The sequence below is a fragment of the Helicoverpa zea genome, chromosome 28, assembly GCF_022581195.2.
Source record: "Helicoverpa zea isolate HzStark_Cry1AcR chromosome 28, ilHelZeax1.1, whole genome shotgun sequence".
NCBI classification, from domain to species: Eukaryota; Metazoa; Arthropoda; class Insecta; order Lepidoptera; family Noctuidae; genus Helicoverpa; species Helicoverpa zea.
The window spans coordinates 6,768,232-6,785,135 of NC_061479.1; the positions used below are offsets into that span (position 1 = coordinate 6,768,232).

The 16,904-nt window shown below is 40.5% G+C and overlaps 1 protein-coding gene across 3 annotated transcripts; it reads left to right on the plus strand.

Moving 5' to 3' along the window:
- Positions 1 to 6,626: 6,626 nt before the first annotated feature.
- On the plus strand, positions 6,627 to 14,624 carry LOC124643681 (26S proteasome non-ATPase regulatory subunit 13). Of its 3 annotated transcripts, XR_006985969.1 has the most exons (10): positions 6,627 to 6,785; positions 7,477 to 7,590; positions 8,309 to 8,444; positions 10,207 to 10,355; positions 11,023 to 11,182; positions 12,222 to 12,407; positions 12,924 to 13,064; positions 13,694 to 13,855; positions 13,934 to 14,089; positions 14,519 to 14,624. XR_006985969.1 is itself a non-coding variant. In XM_047182716.1 (9 exons), the coding sequence occupies exons 1-8, from the start codon at positions 6,667 to 6,669 to the stop codon at positions 13,847 to 13,849; spliced, it is 1,161 nt and encodes a 386-aa protein (XP_047038672.1). In that variant the 5' UTR covers positions 6,627 to 6,666; the 3' UTR covers positions 13,850 to 13,855; positions 14,519 to 14,624. The 3 variants fall into 3 exon arrangements, 1 of the variants encoding a protein (XP_047038672.1); XR_006985968.1 differs by lacking the exon at positions 13,934 to 14,089 and having other exon boundaries at positions 13,694 to 13,933; XM_047182716.1 differs by lacking the exon at positions 13,934 to 14,089.
- Positions 14,625 to 16,904: the final 2,280 nt, after the last annotated feature.

Below are 16,904 nucleotides of genomic sequence, written 5' to 3' on the forward strand. Positions count from 1 at the left end.
AAAGAGATCAACAGCCATTTTTCAATGCAGAAATGGGACTGTGGTGTCATATCTAAGAAATCAAGGTGGCACCCGATCAAGGAGCCTACCGAACTTGACGTACAGAGTATTCAGTTATCTTGAGCTATATCAAATCTATCACGTCGTGAATCATATACCAGCCCTATTCAACAGTCAGGCAGACCATCTCTCCCGACACAAACCTCTACCGGAGTGACATCTTGTATCAGCAGTGGACCTATTTGCCTCGAAGCGAGCCCAGGGACACATAGTTGTGTACTACGTGCCCCTAGATCTGAAGGACCCGAAAGCGGGGTTCCACGATGCATTTTTCTCAAGTTTTGACTTACCCGCTAGCATGGGTATTACCGCCACCTTACCTTATACCGTAGGTCCTCAGTCATCTCAATTCAGGAACGGGAGTTAATCTCATAGTAGTTCCTTCGGTGGCACCAGGTATTTTGGCGAGCAGATTCCCGAAGTCCCGATCATTAGCAGTACCCTACACACTGATGAACCTCGAGCAGAAACCGATAGACACAGCAACGGGGATACCCCCTGCCAAGGTCAAGGAAATGGGGGGGGGGGAGGGACAAGGAGTCTCTCCGACTGAAGTCTTCTTCAATCCACACGCAACACTTATCAATCAGCTTGGAGTCGATGGTTAAATTGGGGCGAAAAGTATGAAATTGGATCCTATGAATCCTTGAATCCCTATTTGGACCTATACTTACCCAATTTTTAGCGGACTTACACATAGTAAATAAACTAGCATACAATACTATTTTATTACACAAGTCAGTTATAGCTACACTATGCAATGCAGAAACCACTCTAGAGCTAGGTTCACACGTTCTATAATCGGACACATTTTAAAATCAATAGCGCTGAGCAAACCTGTTCCCCGGGAAGCCGTCCATCTGGAATATTGACCAATTGGTAACCTACTTAAGTGCAGTAAACGTAGACGAGAATAATCCATTTGCAACTTCCAGGCACACTGCTGCTCTTTCTTTTGCTAGCTTGTTTCGGAAAGGCGAGTCCATGATCTTTCCTTGCTTGCGATAGACCCAGAACATTTCAAAAACAACAAAGATAATTTAATCTTATGGCCAGTCTTTGGCTCTAAGACCGACAGTTCTAGTCATAGGCAGTCGGGTTGTTGTTTGATGGATAATCAGGAAAATATAAATCTAAGTCCAGTGTATTGGGTCAGAAAGACTAAAGCCTTGTTAGAAGATAGACGGACATCGGCTAATTCCTTAAATTTATTTATATCCGTTAGAGGCCAACCAAAGGCAGGCACCCGAACGATGATACGGGTGGATTAAGACATTGTTAAAAGGGGCAGGAATAACTACAACCCCAGGAAGCTTCCACTCGGCGGTAGCGTCAAAATCTGTGTTGACAATATACCTTTGGACGATATATTAGCAAAGGGTAATTGGCGATCAGGCAATACATTTGCCCATTTTTACAGAAGGGAAAGATACCCACTAAATAGAAGTAGCAAGTTATCTCGATTATTTAATTAATCCAGCTGATTAATGTCTATATTTTTGTTACTATTGTTATTAAGAAGTATCGCAATGTTTTTGTTAAGTACTATTAGAAAATGAAATCAATTTTTGCTTTTGTTCTTGCATCTCTCTTTTAATTTTTATTACTCATCCTTCGAGCCCCTTTCCCAACCATGTTGGGGTCGGCTTCCAGTCTAACAGGATGTAGCTGAGTACCAGTACCAGTTAACTTTGATTACATTAGTATTCCAGGACGCAATACACATACTTACATGTGATTACTCGTGTACCTAAGTACCTATTTACATACACAATTTCATTGTGCTTTTGCTCACATTGGCGTCCACTTCCACCAGGCGATAACAAACACGTCTCAAACTAGTAAGCTTCAAATAACGGTCAAGAATTTAATAGCAGCGTTTTACCTGAAATAAAACGCATATTAAATACTTACCTTATTTGAAGCTTACATTTTAATTTCTGCCTGGTGTTTTCGACTCAATGACGAACTGTGGCCGCCGAGAACACTCGTCGCCTCCTGCCTGGTGGGGAGTGAAACTGGTCGGTGTGCGAGAGAGATGCAAGATATGGGGTAGAAAAGGATAGAGATAAAAGCGGAAAACACGTAGGTGCCTATCTCAAACTAGTAAGCTTCAAATAAGGTAAGTATTTAATATGCGTTTTATTTCAGGTAAAACGCTGCTATTCCAATAAGAAATTCAAGTAAAGTAATGCATCAAAAGTTAGTTACATATAGCTAGCATTGAGTTTAGCTACAAACAAATAAACACAAAAACATGCTTTACTTTTATAGAGGTAGATTTTTATGCACTGAATTGAAATCCTGCCTTAAAACTTTTCATGGATTAGAAATTTAAGAATACTTACTATAATGTTAAAGTGGTTGAAACGGCCCGTTCTTGTTTAGTATTTAACAGTAATTTTCAACTGAAGTCGGATCTGCTTGAGGCATTATTTCATTATTGAGTAAAATAAATTAATTAAAATGAAATAAATATTACAAAGCGGGAAAGTATTATGGAAGTTTCTTTCTACAATAGCTGCAGGCATTAGAAACCTGTGAGGTCATAAAAGCCGTGTGTAAAAATACAGTTTTAAAAAGTACAACGTCCTGTCTAGACTGAATTCTGCACATTAAATACAAGTGCGACATCTATTGCCTAACAAAACCAGCCTCACAAAACTCCGAAAAATATTATATTTACAAAAGAGACTTTAATTTAGATTACATTCGTAAATTTAAGGTTCACTTGCAGAACCTGTCATGGTCCAATGTTTACCTAAATAATGATTTAAATTCCGCATTTAATGAGTTCCATGATTGGCTTTGCCTGCTATATAACCTCTGCTTTCCAAAAACAAGACTTAAGGTAAATAACAATAATAAAAAACAAAAGTGGATCAGCAGAGGATTAAAACAAAGTTGTAAAACTAAACGCAAGCTACGTTATCTATATTATAAAAACAAAAATACAAGCAATAGAAATAAATATAATTGTTACTCTGATTTATTAAAAAAGTGTATTAGCTTATCAAAAAAGAATATAAATATAAAATATATTAACAATCACGATAACAAATGCTTAGCAACTTGGTCAGTTATTAAAAGCGAAATAAATAAATTACCCTCTAAAAACACCATAGAAACAATAAAGTCAAATGGTAAAGACATTAAAGACCCAATTAAAATAGCCTCTGTATTTAACGATCATTACACCAACTTACCACAGATCAAAGCAAAGACGAACAACCAACATCTTAGTGCAAGCAAATATCCAAACTCGATGTTTCTAAAACCCATGTTACCCAGTGAAGTGCGGCAGGAAATAATGTCCTTAAGCAATACCCAATCAGAGGGTTACGATGAAATTAACACAAAAATCATAAAAGCTTGCTGTGATGAATTATGTGAAATCTTAACGTACCTAATCAATATGTCGTTTTCAATGGGCATATTCCCCGACAGATTAAAACTCTCCATAGTAAAACCAATATTTAAAAAAGGGGACAAATTTGATGTCAATAATTATCGCCCAATAACTCTTATACCCATCTTATCGAAAGTGTTTGAAAAGTGTATGCATAAGAGATTAATCGATTATTGCAGTAAATTTAAAATTATTGCTGAAGAACAGTTCGGATTTCAAAAAAACAAGTCTACATCCTTAGCTATATTTACACTTATGAAAACCATACTCTCTAATGTTAATAATAATTACCTCACTACTGGCCTTTTCTTCGATTTATCAAAAGCTTTTGATCTAGTCTCACACGAATTACTATTAAAAAAATTAGATTCTTTCGGAGTTAGAGGTCCTGCGCATGAGTGGATATCGTCATATCTAAGTGATAGGCAACAAAGCGTCGTTATTAACAAAATTAATAAAAATAAAGACATGGCATCATACTATTCAAAATATAATTTAAACAAATATGGCGTTCCACAAGGAAGTGTGCTTGGCCCTGTATTATTCCTAATTTATATAAACGATATCATTAAAATAACCATACATAAGTGCATATTATTTGCTGATGATATTTCCATCATAGTAACGTCCAACAAAACATGTCATACTGTTAAAGACCACGAGGCTGAAATAAATAATACAATAGACTCATTACTCTCGTGGCTAAATATAAACTGTTTGAAAATAAACTTAGAAAAATCCGTCTTCATTCAATTTAACCAAACTAACAATTACAAAAATAACATCTATCTCAACATTCCTACTATCAAAGAAGTTACACATACTCGGTTCTTAGGCGTTATAATAGATAAAAATATAAATTGGAAAGATCACGTTGATAATCTCAGTAGCAAAATCAATAAATTTGTATATGCTTTAAAAATAGTGAAAAGAGTAACAAACCTCAAAACGGCAATCATGTCTTATCATGCCTACGTTGAATCGTTGCTGCGCTATGGGCTTATCATGTGGGGTAATAGCACCGACATGAACCGTGCATTTATTGCACAAAAAAAGTGCATAAGATCGATTTGGGGTATGCAACCTGACGATTCATGTCGACCAGTATTTAAAAAGCTTGGTTTGTTACCACTACCATCACTTTATATTTATGAAACTTGTATGTTTGTAGCAAAAAACAAAAAATTGTTTAAGTCAGCAAATGAAGTATTACAGCGAAGCAGACGTGATCCATACACGCTAGTACTTGATGACCTACCTAGACTGACAAAGTATAACAAAAACTGCCTTGCAATGTGTGTACGTATTTACAATAAAATTCCCAGAAATCTTAAATTATTACATGTAAGAGCTTTGAAGGCAAAACTACACGAATGGCTAGTCAAATGTAGCTTTTATAGTGTAAGTGAATTTCTTGACAGAAATTTTGATCTCAGATAGGTTAATGTTAATATGATATTAAGATGTTAGTTTTAAGTTTGAAATTTTTGCATGCTATTGTACCTATAGCTAAACATGCTTGCTCCTTTATATATAATATGTAACACCAAAAATACCATGTTTAAAGCAAATAAAAGATTTATTATTATTATTGATCTTGTATGTCTCTACCAGACCTCGGGACTATAGAGTCCCGGATTTTTGGGAGGCGAACGTGGGGCCGAAGCCAACACGCTGAAGCCCTTTTGAGACAACTTTAATGAAATGGTGACACAAAACCGACGATTATCCCTGTATACACTATAGAAATGTACCCAAGGACAATCCCCGGTTCTGAGCTAAACTATTGCTAACTATGGATGAAAACTACTTGGGCTATTGTGATGGGATGCTAATGGACTAGGGATGGGGAAACTACGGGAACTATGGCACCTGCCGATAACAATGTTTGCACACGTAAAAATAGCAGGTGGAGACTCGCCCACTCACTTACTGGGCCCCCGGGAATCAGTCACTGAAAAGTAACAAGAGGGCAACAGGGACATGAGCGGCTGAGAAGGGTGAGGATACCTCGGCGGACTTTTAACGCAGATCACGCGCTCCCTGTGGGTCCAGCATCACCGGCCCACTCGCCACTTACCACGAGGCACCTACCCTCCGAGCAGGACTAACCTTGCTCTAGCGACTCCACTCTGACCGGCCGATGAAGGCAAGCCAAGAGGCGGGAGACCTATCCCCCGTCATGCTTCACTCCGGCAAGCCGGAGGTGGGGGACAGTATACTCTCCCTGGAGCTCTCGGATATATAGCCCCGCGGGGTCGCTACTCCCCGTCATCCGCCTCAGATGCCCTGCGGGGCTTATTATTATTATGTATGTCTCTACCAGACCTCGGGACTATAGAGTCCCGGATTTTTGGGAGGCGAACGTGGGGCCGAAGCCAACACGCTGAAGCCCTTTTGAGACAACTTTAATGAAATGGTGACACAAAACCGACGATTATCCCTGTATACACTATAGAAATGTACCCAAGGACAATCCCCGGTTCTGTGCTAAACTATTGCTAACTATGGATGAAAACTACTTGGGCTATTGTGATGGGATGCTAGTGGACTAGGAATGGGGAAACTACGGGAACTATGGCACCTGCCGATAACAATGTAATAAATACACGTAAAAATGGCAGGTGGAGACTCGCCAACTCACTTACTGGGCCCCCGGGAATCAGTCGCTAAATCGCAACAAGGGGGCAACAGGTACATGAGCGGCTGAAGGGTGAGGATACCTCGGCGGACTTTAAACGCAGATCACGCGCTCCCTGTGGGTCCAGCATCACCGGCCCACTCGCCACTTACCACGAGGCACCTACCCTCCGAGTGGGCTGTTAACCCTGCTCTAGCGACTCCACTCTGACCGGCCGATGAAGGCAAGCCAAGAGGCGGGAGACCTATCCCCCATCATGCTTCACTCCGGCAGGCCGGAGATGGGGGACAGTATACTCTCCCTGGAGCACTCGGATATATAGCCCCGCGGGGTCGCTACTCCCCGTCATCCGCCTCAGATGCCCTGCGGGGCTATTATTATTATTATTGACGAGAGGACAAAACAAAGTTACGTCTACTCCCTACTAGATGGCGGCACATAAACCTAACTTCACTATGGCTGAATGAGAAATACCTCTGCTTTTAAAAAAAATACACCAAGTTAGCGGCCCGCAATTCATAACTAACTTCATATCATTACAAGTAATTCTGACAACATGGCGACTGGGGTGAAATTTTACAACGTTGAAGTAAACGATTTTATTGCCAGAAAACAGACAACTCATCCAGAATTGTCTGCGGATTGGCTTAAATTAGAAGAGCTGTACAACAAAAAGTGAGTATTACGATTCCTTATCGTTATTTCGTGTAATAACAAAGTTGAAAAGTCACCGAGTCATCGTCCCCTAAATTCAAAGAAAGGAAGTTGTTTTGTACAAAACTTTTATTTTTACGCCTCCTGGAAGCATTTTGACTATCTCCAAAGGTGTAAGAGCTGATGTTTAAATAAATTATAAACATTTATAACCAAAAAACCATGGATACCTATAAGAATCACGATCTCTTGTACCGTTTTCCACATTAACCCCTATTATTTCTGATATCTTTACGTAAAGTTTACCTAATTCCTACTCAGTATAAGTTTCAGACATATAACTACACCCCTAAGACGATCCACTGACCATTATATCTCCATATTATACAGTAACAAATTATTGGTTTGACTTTTAGGCTAGTTTTAACCATAATACTGTGTTCAACAATATTTATAACCTGCATTCTCATTCAACAAAAATTAATTTATACTGCCCGTGATTGCCTCCAAACAAAGTTACATTCACTTTGTGACTAAGAAACACTATTTCTAGTCTTTGTTTTAGTGTGATTCCTTACCCAAAAACAGTAGAAACGGAACCCTACCCAACCATTGTGTAGGTCTATATCTAGAGCTCAAGAACTGTTGTATTGAACAGGAGCTTTAAATCTATTGTATGATAAATGATATAAACATGTTACCATTCTTGCAGACTATGGCATCAACTAACGTTGAAGATTCAAGAGTTGGTGGAGAAGCCCAGCATGCAGGAGGCCGATCACCTCATCACACTCTACACCAACTTCGTCAGCTTCTTTGAAAACAAGTAAGTTTGAAATTACTTTTTTAACAATGATTTTGAGTATTTACTAGTATGGATTATTAAATAGAGAAAGATGACTCTGATGTTTTACCCTAACAAGTTCTTTTAACCTCTTGAATGCCACTAATTAGAGAACAATAGAAAATCCATTGTGTCTCGCGTAGATCTGCGCACCGGCATACAAGGGGTTCATGTAAACAGAAATAGAGCATTCATTATTCTCAAAAAAATATTGGTCAGAAAAAGGTGGTAAGGCAAGCAATTGATTGTTTGGTTTAAATCCAATCCAAAATACTTATTGATTTGAAGTCTAATGGCCAGTTTCTTCATCAAAAGTTAAAGTTAAAGTAATGTCTAAAGTAAAAGTAACGGTCAAATTCGTTTTTTCAAGGCTAAAGTGACAGCAAAACTAATAGAAAAATTGAATTTGACCGTTACTTTTACTTTAGACATTACTTTGACTTTTACTTTGGCTTTAACTTTTGATGAAGAAACTGGCTGTTAGTTGAATATAGCTTTGGTTTACTAGTACAACTACATATGTTAATACCATCAACTATCTAGATAGCTTTTACACAACTATGTTAAAGCTGACTTTACATGAAACAGTAGGCTGTCTGACCATTGACACAGAGTAGTCCTTAAGAAACATAAGCTGTTGACCCTATCATTATCAAACCAAGTCTATGTGTTGTTATATTGTTGTAATATTGTTTTTCAGAATAAACCCTCTCTCCCTGGTGGAGATCATAGCGCATGTGATCAAGCAGTACACCAACAAGAAGGAAGCCATCGCCTTCCTCGAGAAGATTGAGACCAAAGTCAAGGCTAACGACGAGGCACTTGCACTTTGTAAGGTAATAAGCAGTTCATTCTATTATCTTACACAAGGTCTTATAGCTAAGAAACGTTGGGCACAAGTTTACTAACATGAGCATGAGCATAAATGTAATTCTTCTCAAAACAACTGTTTACTAGAAATTTTCAGGTACAATTTAAAGGCACACAGTAGTTTTTTTTATGAAAAACTGATGTTTATGTTGTCGATGAACCTGAGTGAAATCTGCTATAGCCATGTGTATATTCATATTTTAACCAACTTTTTCGCAATGGAAATACCTATACCTAAGCAAGTAAGCATATAGAATAAAAATGGGTGCTAATTAAACAGGCTTCTTTTTAATATCATTATTCGCCCCCAAAAATGTATGTTGCCTTCTAAATTACCTTCTAATTTTTTAACTCGTACCTACTGAGTTTTTTGTTTAAAATATAACACATCCCATATTAATTGACCCAGCATGGAAGTAAGCGTGCATTATGCAGCAAGCATGGCTTCTGTCACGGCTCCGGCGGTCCCATGCTCACCACCGCAGCTTCGGCTTGCGCCTCAACCGCGTCGGCGAGCGTTAAAACTACCTGCGCCTCAACCGCGTCGGCGAGCGTTAAAACTACCTGCGCCTCAACCGCGTCGGCGAGCGTTAAAACTACCTGCGCCTCAACCGCGTCGGCGAGCGTTAAAACTACCTGCGCCTCAACCGCGTCGGCGAGCGTTAAAACTACCTGCGCCTCAACCGCGTCGGCGAGCGTTAAAACTACCTGCGCCTCAACCGCGTCGGCGAGCGTTAAAACTACCTGCGCCTCAACCGCGTCGGCGAGCGTTAAAACTACCTGCGCCTCAACCGCGTCGGCGAGCGTTAAAACTACCTGCGCCTCAACCGCGTCGGCGAGCGTTAAAACTACCTGCGCCTCAACCGCGTCGGCGAGCGTTAAAACTACCTGCGCCTCAACCGCGTCGGCGAGCGTTAAAACTACCTGCGCCTCAACCGCGTCGGCGAGCGTTAAAACTACCTGCGCCTCAGCTCGCAGGCCGCCTCGCACCTCCGCGCACCTCCGCGGTTTTGAATTGCACTCTAGGGGTAGGGCAAACAAGACTACGTGGAGTCGGTTTTGCAGCGATTCGTTTTCGTCACTAACTTAAATTTTTAATACAATGTTTTTTAATTGAAGGTTATAAATGCCAATATGCTAAATAAAATGAATCCAAATTAAATGCTACCATCAAAAAAAAAACGAGCCAAGAAAAACGTTGATCTCGTTTTTCTTGGCTCGTTTTTGGAAAAATGAGGCTGAGTTAGTAAATTAGATGACAATGTATAAATAAGAAGGACAAGTTACAATAATTGATGATCTTTTATTGAAGCTTTCTAGTAGTTGGCGTTGTAAAAAAGACGAATTAGTTTATTAGAGGCTATGTCATTTAACCATTGCTTAGTTATAAAATTAGAAGTTTAATCATGTGTCCAATAGATAATTTTGTGGCTAGACATATAATTTCCCAATAAAAATGGCCCCGCTTCTTCAATAAATACAAATCACATTCATACTTTTTAGGAAGTATCCAAGCCTTGTATAAATGACTAGCTTCTGCCAGCTTTTCGACTCGCGTCCTGACAGAACTTATCTGTGCACCCTTTTAAATAATTGCCTTCCTTAACAAATGGGGGACTAAATGCCTTTTTTTTAATCCGTCCAGTGATACCTGAGATTTCTCACTTCCAAACAAACACTTCAACGTTATAATATTGTTGGTCTAACATACTCTTATGTTTTTCACAGGTACTCCAAGGTCAGATCTACCTAGAAGACCTAAATGACCTGGACGCCACGGAGAAGATCATCGAAGAGTTAGAGGGCAGCCTGGAGGACGCCGACGGAGTCACACCTGTGCACGGACGGTTTTACAAACTCGCTTCTGAATACTACAGGTATGTCTGTGTTAAACTTCTATCATATCATACTGACATTATGAAATGGAAACAGATTTTCATTAACATTTTGCGAATAGAAAAAGTAAACCATATGAAATCACTGTAACAAAACCTTTAGTAGTTTGAACAACTTACATTTATTTACTAAATCTTAGAAAAAATTATGTGGGTTTCAAATGTAATTATCTACATTTCCCTAGATGAGACATTCACACAGATAACTGATTTAGTTTTTTTTTTTCTTATTATTGATATTACAAGCTTCTAATGAAGAATTAAAAAAAAAATTAGCATGGAAATGTCATGTTAGGAACTATTCTTAACGACAACGCAACATTGTACAAGGCAGTCTGGATGTACTTAAAGTTTAAGGTGTCTTTAACATAACTACTGACAACAAATTGTCTGCGTAATCCGCTGTCCTATGTTCAAGCGTTTGTAATTTCTACCCTCGGTTTTGGTAATAATTGAATCGATCCAACGCTGTTACCTTTAGCAGTAAATATTTCCAAAACCATGGGGGTAATGTTTAGTGATATCTAATGGCAGCTGGTAATAATTCGATAGCAGCATTCGAGTTACAATAGGTGGAATTAAAGCCTTTCTAACGAACCCAACATCTGTAATATGTACTAATGAATGCCTGCTACCTCTCTCCCCGCAGAGTCCGTGGCCCCCTGGCCCGCTACTACCGCGCGGCGCTGCGCTACGTGGGCTGCGCGGGCGGCGGCTCGGCGCTGAGCCCCGCCGAGCGCCGCGACACCGCGCTGCGCCTCGCGCTCGCTGCCGTGCTCGCGCCCAATGTCTACGAGCTGGGGGAACTGGTGGGTACAAGTGTTCCTACGCTAATAAATCATCCATCTCCCGAGCCTTTTCCCAACTATGTTGGGGTCGGCTTCCAGTCTAACAGGATGCAGCTGAGTAACAGTGTGCCACAAGGAGCGACTGCCTATCTGATCTCAACCCAGTCACCTGGGCAACCCAATGCCCGGGTAAGTTTGGTTAGACTAGTGTCAGACTTACTGGCTTCTGACTACCCGTAACGACTGCCAAGGATGTTCAATGACTATACATTCACGCCAAGAATAATGTTTAAACAAAAAAAACAATATTTAAGTATCAAAAAACAAAACTGTTACGTATATTAAACTATAACAGTTAAGAACATCAAACTAAAACTTCTCAAATGTTGAGAGGAATTAAACAATCGTGTATGATTTTTTATATATATAGATAAATAATTTTATATATATATATATAGATAAATAATGTCCTCCTAGCCGATTATCGACCACGGCAGCTGTTCTCATCATCCTCCCGCCCATATCCCAATTTTTGCTAGTCATAATGTATTCGGACCTTAACATACTGCAAATTGTTTTGACATAAGTTTTACAGCCATCCGCCTGCCTGACGCTAACCTCCTTGGGAATGCTATTGAGGTGATTTATGCATTCGGGTGTATCATTCACCAACTTCCAGGCTCCGGGCTGCTTTGTGAAAGTTTCTTAAACCCACAAAGCGATTTCAACCCGACCCAAGACCTCGTGCTCAGCAGCCGCGCTTACGACAGCTAGACCAGAGAGGTGTATGATAAAAGGTGAAGAAAAACAAAACATCTCGAGGAAACCTGGACTATATAGTCTGAAATCGCCAACCCGCATCTCTCGCGCGTGGTGATTAACGCTCAATCCTTCTCCGTGTGAGAGGAGGCCGCAGCCCAGCAGTGAGACGATAAAAAGCTGTAACAGGTGTATATATAGAAATGTATATATATAAACCTGAGCTGGTGCGGGCAGCCGCATGCGGGGACGTGGCGCAGTTCGAGCGTTGCTTAACCTCATGTATACCACTCTCCGGCAGCTGGCACACCCGATCCTGCAGTCTGTAGCGGGCACGAGCGACGCCTGGGCGCTGGAGCTGGTCCGAGCGGCTGCTTGCGGGGACGTGGCGCAGTTCGAGAGGGTCAGGGCTTCGGCCCCGCATCCAGACCTGGCCAATCCGAAGCCGCATTTGAGGCAGAAGATTGCTATACTGTGTTTGATGGAGGTTAGTTCATAATAATTATTAATCAGATATTTATTCGAGTACATTTTTGATGACAATTTTATAGCATTTGTTCCACCAAAATCTGCCCCAATAAGACGCATATTCCTTCCTTATTCGAATGCAATATAAATTAAATTAGGCATCATTTATTTCGTATAAAAATAAGGACTTATGAATGTCAAAAATAAAAATAAGTATGATTCTAGTTGCCCATTCCAAAAGTAGCTTCCTATGAAGAAGAACGGGCAAGAAACTCCATGGTTACTCTTTATAAAAGTAGGTACAAATATATAGATAGCTTATGTTACATGTTATATAGATAGTGTAGCTTTCCAACAATGATAGAATTCTTCAAATCGCTTCTTCGATAAAACCTATATAAATGCCTGCTGTATAAATAGCCTTTTTAAATGGATTTTGGTACACAGTACTGTGAAAACGATGTAGGCTACTTTCTATCCTCCTGCGGGAAATAGTGGCCACCACCTACACAATGTACCGCTATTATCCTCACAGATGGCATTCAGCCGCACATCAGCGGCTCGCAAGCTGACGTTCGCGGAGATCGCGCGCGAGGCCCGCGTGCCGCACGACGACGTCGAGCTGCTCGTCATGAAGGCGCTAGCCGAGAACCTCATACGAGGACATATTGATCAGGTAAGGCACATTTATTATGTATACATATCAAAATTGGAGAATTTATAACTAAATAATAAAAAAAGAACACAACTTTCAAGTTTAATTTGTGAGTATTGCTGCTATAGGAAAATCTTGTATTTTTATTATATAAATAAAAAGACTACATTTATGAACTCTCTTATTTTCTTTATTTAAGTCTTCTCTCGATACTCCAATTTGTACTCTCTTGTGTAGGTACTTTTTCTATGGATTCCATCATTATTCCCCCTATATACTTTGATACCGCTCTTACGCTCTTCTTTTTATACTTATCTAAATTTGTACACCCTATGTAGGAGCAAACTCGTACATTTTGTATTGCTTAGTAATAATGCTGATGCTTGTACTCACAATAGGATGCATAGCGCTCATCTGTCTTATCGACGGTGCAAGCAACTCTACTCAAAATCTTGTATTTAAAACAGCTCTTTTTGAACTTCAAAAGTTTACAAAAGACAGCCCCTAAACGCCCATTCTTCACCATTTCCTGTATGTATGCTGGGACAAAGAAGTGGACTGTCTTTTGTAAATTTCTGACGTTCGAAAAGTACTGTTTTGCAGCCAAGTTTGAATAAACTATTTTTGATATTGAAACCCCCGTCCCGCAGGTGAACAGCACGGCCCACATCGGCTGGGTGCGGCCGCGAGCCCTGGGCCGGCCCGGCGCCGCAGCCCTAGCGCGCCGCCTCGACGCCTGGTGCTCCGCCGTCCGCGCCGCCACCGACCTGCTCGCCGGCGCCGCGCCAGACCTGCTCACCGCCTAGTGCCGGGTATGTCACACCCCGCCCCGCGCCGCCACCGACCTGCTCGCCGGCGCCGCGCCAGACCTGCTCACCGCCTAGTGCCGGGTATGTCACACCCCGCCCCGCGCCGCCACCGACCTGCTCGCCGGCGCCGCGCCAGACCTGCTCACTGCCTAGTGCCGGGTATGTCACACCCCGCCCCGCTCCGCCACCGACCTGCTCGCCGGCGTCGCGCCAGACCTGCTCACCGCCTAGTGCCGGGTATGTCACACCCCCGCCCGGCAGGTGGACAGCACGGCACACATGCCAAGGTGGTATCATCATCATCATCAGGGGCCACACCTTAGTGGGCATATAAGATTGATCTGTCATTTGGTCAATACGGTAATTTGCTCTACAACCATATTGCGATCGTAAATCATTTGCAGACAATATGATTCATTATTGAATCACAAAAAAGGATAAAAACCTTTATTTAAAAGAAAAAATATCGGAATGCCACATACGCTTCAATCGTAATTGAGACGTGATTGGATATCAATCGTATTTCGCTTTAGTAAAATTTACAGAATCGAACTCCTGGCCTCCTCTCACACAGAGCAGAAACCATATTTTAATTCTCTTTAAAATTGTATCGGTTTTGAGTAAATTTAGTTTAGTCATAAAACTAATATTTATTTTTTGTTTCAGGCATCGGGTTCCAGGGGGCGAAGTAGAGTTAATTGTATGGAATGTTGAAATCTTACTTCCGAATACCTTATTTACTTATACCTAATATTAAAAATTTATTGTAATATCTACTTGGTTTTATTTATACACTAGCTGTTCCACGCGGTTTCGCTTCCTGACCGTGGGAGCTACTGCCCATACTGGGTTAAAATATAGCCTATTTCGACGCCTCCCACGCAGGTCGGAATTACAATCGTCTTAAATATTATTAAGTATTACTAAAATCCAAATTTTAATATCTTCTATAAATAGTGAGTTTTTTTAATGGATAATGGTCTTAACATTTAAATTTCCCTCGCATAAAGTCGCGCGGATAGTTCCGACTGTATGCTCCGATCGATTGGAGCGAGGACGGCCAATCAGAGCGCAGTACCGACGTCGTATTCTAGCCGTCCCACGCAAAACGTCGAAACGTTTATGTTACGACTTTATGCGCTGTAATCATACGTGTACTGTGGTCAGTTACGACTTTATACTACTCAATAATTTAATTCTAGGAGTCGTAACTTATTCTTAAGACCATATGCGAGGTTTAAATTAACAATGAATAAACGTATAAAGACGTATCATAAACATACGGCTGTATGCTCCGTTAAAAAAATAAGATACGATTCTCTGCTTTTCAATTATAGTTGAAAAATCATTAAAATTAACGTTTGAACTGCTTCTTTGGTCTGGGGGCCGCGAGTATGACTGCCCGCCACAAGGTATCTGGTTTGATTCCCGTATCGGGCAATATATTTAATTATTGGGGTTTTCAATTTCGAAATTCTCATAACACGGAGTCTGGAATAGTGCCTAGTGTTCGACAACAGGCATAACAATGGGATTAATAACTGAGAGGACTGTAATATTCTCCTGTCTCTTACCTCTAACCTATGCTTACCCCGACTGCCTTGTTGGTCTAGTGGTCGCAAGCGCGGCTGCTGCGCTCGAGGACTCGGGTTCGATTCCCGGGTCGGGCCGAAATCGCTTTGTGGGTTTTCTTAAGCTTTCACAAGTAGCCCGTAGTCTGGAAATTGGTGATTGATTCACCCGTGCATCGGAGAGCACCTGAATGTCGGTCCTGCGCCTGATCTCTTTCCGGTCGTGTCGGATTGCCGTCCCATCGGGTTATGAGAGTGAAGGAATATTGAGTGCACCTGTGTCTGCGCAAATGCTCGTGCACTATAATATGTCCTGCGCAGCTGGCTGATCTCCTTAAGTGAGAAAAGCCGCCGTGGCCGAAATCGGCCGTGGGCGCCATATATGTATATGCTTACCCCTTTGGAGAATAAAAGTCGTGATGTTATGTTTGAATTAGGTATGTTAATTTTCTAAGTCTCTATCTATGTATTTGTAACGGATAATGCTATTCTTTGTATAGTAGTCGGGCTCAAGTGTTGCCCACAGTAACTGCATAGTATATTATGTTCCATAGGCTTATATGTATAAGGTCTCAGACCAAAGCATTTCAAAATCTACCCCAGGAGTCCTGAGATAAACTGATTTCACTCTTATTCAATATTCTGAAAAATATGCTTACGAACGACGTCTTAACTATTCCACTTTTATTACCGTAATTGAATTCTATTAATTGACAAATACGAGTTATAGTATACGACAACTTTTTTTTAACCGTCTTCCCAAAATGAATCCGTCGTTTACCAACCGATTTAAACAAATATTTTATTGTTTGATAGGGTTTATCTCCTAAGTGGTTCCTTTGTTATCCGGTCTAGATATGGAAACCCTAAAAAAATCGGGTGCAACTCTCGAAAATTATAGACACGTATAGAGGAAAACTTCTCATTCGGGTATATGTCTCAGATACCACAAAACAGTGGAGGTTAAGATCTGACCTGAAGATGAAGACGACAGAGAAACGAGGGAATTCCTCAACGGTGTCTACTATCTAGCTCGTATTCGAGAGAGAATTCTTGATAAGATTTTTCTAGTACTCCATAGCGCAGGGTTCTTGTAGATTTTAACCGAGAATTCGAATATATTGCGGTAATTGCCTTTGTTTTCAGGAAATCAGAGTCAGTTTTTTATTAGAAACTAATGCTTTTAGAATTTATTTTAAAATCACAGTAAAAAAAATATTTATTCCATCTTTTTACAGTACTGGATCCTGACAGCCAGATCCTGAGAGGAATGATAATGAATAATATATCGGGTGTGTCGTTCATAATCACATTAAATGAAATGCATTAATATGCTGGTTAATATATGTCGATTAACACAAAGAAAAAAGAAAAATACGTAAAAATAAAAACATGCATTTTTCAAACAAAGTAAATAGAATAAAAATGTGCGAAAATTAGAACACCATATAAAAGTCAGTCATTACAAACAACTGAAATTC